The sequence below is a fragment of the Chiloscyllium plagiosum genome, chromosome 3 (assembly GCF_004010195.1).
Source record: "Chiloscyllium plagiosum isolate BGI_BamShark_2017 chromosome 3, ASM401019v2, whole genome shotgun sequence".
Classification (NCBI taxonomy): Eukaryota; Metazoa; Chordata; class Chondrichthyes; order Orectolobiformes; family Hemiscylliidae; genus Chiloscyllium; species Chiloscyllium plagiosum.
In genome coordinates, this window is record NC_057712.1 from 66,823,694 (window position 1) to 66,826,918 (window position 3,225).

The 3,225-nt window shown below is 41.0% G+C and overlaps 1 protein-coding gene across 1 annotated transcript in view; it reads left to right on the plus strand.

The window, feature by feature from the left end:
• The window catches only part of themis (thymocyte selection associated), a 47,822-nt gene that overhangs the window by 31,199 nt on the left and 13,398 nt on the right, over positions 1-3,225 (plus strand). Inside the window, exon 4 of the mRNA XM_043683711.1 lies at positions 913-1,961. Coding sequence (XP_043539646.1) covers positions 913-1,961 — 1,049 coding nt within the window. The remainder of the gene's footprint in view (positions 1-912; positions 1,962-3,225) is intronic.

The following is a 3,225-nucleotide window of genomic DNA, read 5'->3' on the forward strand; positions in this document are numbered from 1 at the left end:
TTCTTGCAGTGACCTGCAGTCTTCTTCTTGACCTCTCCACCTCCATCCTACTCCGACCTATCCCCCTCACCTTGACCTCTTTCCACCTATCACATTTCCAACGCCCCTCCTCCAAGTCCCTCCTCCCTACCTTTTATCTTCTCCTGCTGAACACTCTCTGCTCATTCCTGAAGAAGGGCCTGTGCCCGAAACGTCGAATCTCCTGTTCCCTGGATGCTGCCTGACCTGCTGTGCTGTTCCAGCAATAAAGTTTCAACTTTGATCTCCAGCATCTGCAGAACTCACTTTCTCCTTCTTCCTTTAGAGGCAATCGGAAAGCAGGAAATTTGCAAGAAGAAATTGTGTAGTTTCCACAGAGCAGCTATGTAGAATTTAATAAGTTGTTCTATATGTGACCATTTTGTTTTAAGATCATATATTTCTCACCAGTGTCAGGGCACAAATATTCCATTTTATTCACCATTTTATCTTATGATTCGCACCTTTGTCACTTGCCCCCATAAAAGATTTTCAGCAGTTGTAGAAACTATGTGTAGGAAGAAAGAAAAAATAAACATTTACTACAGAGAAGTATCAACATTTTGTAGTGGCAGTGCTCAAGTCCAATCCCTATGGTTCTGTTTTTACTCTGGTAGTTCTATTTTAAAGATGGTGAGGAGTGAGGTGTGTGGTTGGCATGGGGAGCATTCCTTTGGAAACCTTTGCATTATTGCATCTGCCAGCATGAGCAGTTATTCATTTGGTTTCTTCTGCACGTTTCAGAGGAAGAACAGTAAGGAGGTGTTAGGAAGGGTGGAATTAAAATGTGACGTTTCGAAAGCATCTCTTGACTCCAAACTGTGACAAATAATTTTGTGTGTTTCAGTGAAGAAAAGCAACTGATTTTATTTTCTCTCTTAATTATTTCTTCAGTCCGAAAGGATATTGTATACATACCATCTAACCTTGATGTAGAGGTTATAGACGTGACAGAGCTTTATGACATTAACTCCTTTGTACAGCCTCTGACATTAATTGATGTTTTTAAAAGACCGGATGAAGACTTCCCCATATTGGCTGAAATAATTGAGTGCCCTGACCACCAGCACATTTACAATTCCCTGAGAGCAGAACGAATAATAGTTATTCACGAGAAGCACTTTGCCAAGAAAGCGATTGCATCGGAGAACAGAAGCGATTTAAATAAAAAGCACTTTTTAATTCCCAAAACCTACAAAGGACGATTCAAAAGAAGACCGAGAGAGTTCCCAACAGTGTATGATCTGAAGCTGGCAATAAACAACAATGACCACTTGCACGTCATTGCAACAAAGATGTTTGAATCCGAGTATGCAGAGTTTTCGTCTGTAGAGGTGGGTGACCAGTTTCTTGTTCATCAATGTCAGAGCACTGAAGTCAGCTGGGAAGGAGATAAACGGATAGTTGAAGCACTGGCTTGTGAAAAAATTGTGGGAAAAGACTATGAACAAGTCCTCCTTCCTACATATATGGAAGGAAGCTTTGTTGAAGTTATTCATGATAAAAAGCAGTACAATATTTCTGACATTTGTGAACATTTTAGCCTTCCCTTTAATGTTAAAGTATCCGTAAGAGATTTGTCAATCAATGACAATTTAGCAGCCTTGCCTTCATTACGAATTGAGGAAGAAATTACAGATCCATGCTTGCTCGTGAGCATGCTGGACAGTCCTTCAGAATGTTTCAAAATTCCAGTTCAGCGAGTCAACTTGTCCGTTCAAATGTTACAGAGGCCAGCAGTAAATGTTCCATGTTCTACTCCAAAAACCATTGTAGAGGAGATCAGCGAAGATGTGTACTACATGCTGCGGAGATATGAAAATTCCACATTGCATCCTCCTCCCCGTCCTCCAAAAAAACCTCAATCACCTATATCATCAACAAAAATATTGAGACTGTACCCACCTCAACCTCGAAAACGGACTCCCCATAAGTCTCCAAAGGTAAGGCAATACTTTATATCAAAGAGGGACAGCAATACTGAGGATTTAGAATTGTTTACACGAAGCAGTTACTTTTATTTAAAAGCAAAAGTAATGAAAATTCAAACCTTTAAAGTGACTAGAGTGGAGTACATCAGAAGGATATTAGAAGAAACAGCTTGGTTCAAAGTCTGTTAACTATTTAGTTGAGATGTACAGAGTAGGAAGATCCCAAGTACTAAATCAGATTATCCCGGGCAGAATGACAATGAGAGCATGACAATTAGCCTGAGAGTCTTGTTTCTCAGAAGAGAAGAAAAGTTCAATAATTATTCTGGGTTGCTACTCAGAAAAATGAATCTGGAAATGTATTTGGCCAGCTATGGAGCAAGGAGGGTTTTTACTGTCTCATCTCGCCCAGCTGTTAAGTAGTTTTATCTCATTGAAAGGTGTAAAATTCACAGAGGAGTTGACAGGATAGATATGAGAGGATAGTTCCCCAGACTTTAGAGTTTGGAAGTAGGGATCATAGTCTCTGGGTAAGGAGGAGGTAATTCAGGACTGATATGAAGATTTTTTTCAATCAGCATGGTGCAAATCTTTGGATTTCTCTACCCTAGGGATGTCTGGAAACTTGATTAAAGAGTATATTCAGATTGGGATTGATTGATTGATTTTTTTTTGGACAATAAGGGAAGTGCAGGACACAAGGATAGAGCAGGAGAGTTCAGCCATCGTGTTATTGAATGGTGAACAGGCTAGGGGAACCATCTGGCCGATGGCTGCTAAGAGTTTCTGTGTTGTTGCAGAAGTTAATGCTTGAATAATTGTTCATAGAACAATACAGCACGATGTTGTGCCGAACATTTGTCCTAGTTTAAGCACCAATCCATGTACCTATCCAATTGCCGCTTAAAGGTCACCAATGATTCTGAGTCTGCCACTCCCACAGGCAGCGCATTCCATGTCCCCACCACACTCTGGGTAAAGAACCTACCCCTGACATCTCCCCTATACCTTCCACTCCTCACCTTAAATTTATGTCCCCTTGTAACACTCTGTTGTACCTGGGGAAAAAGTTTCTGACTGTCTACTCTATCTATTCCTCTGATCATCTTATAAACCTCTATCAAGTCACCCCTCATCCTTCGCCGTTCCAACGAGAAAAGACCGAGAACTCTCAACCTATCCTCGTACGACCTATTCTCCATTCAAGGCAACATCCTGGTAAATCTTCTCTGCACCCTCTCCAAAGCTTCCACATCTGTCCTAAAGTGAGGCGACC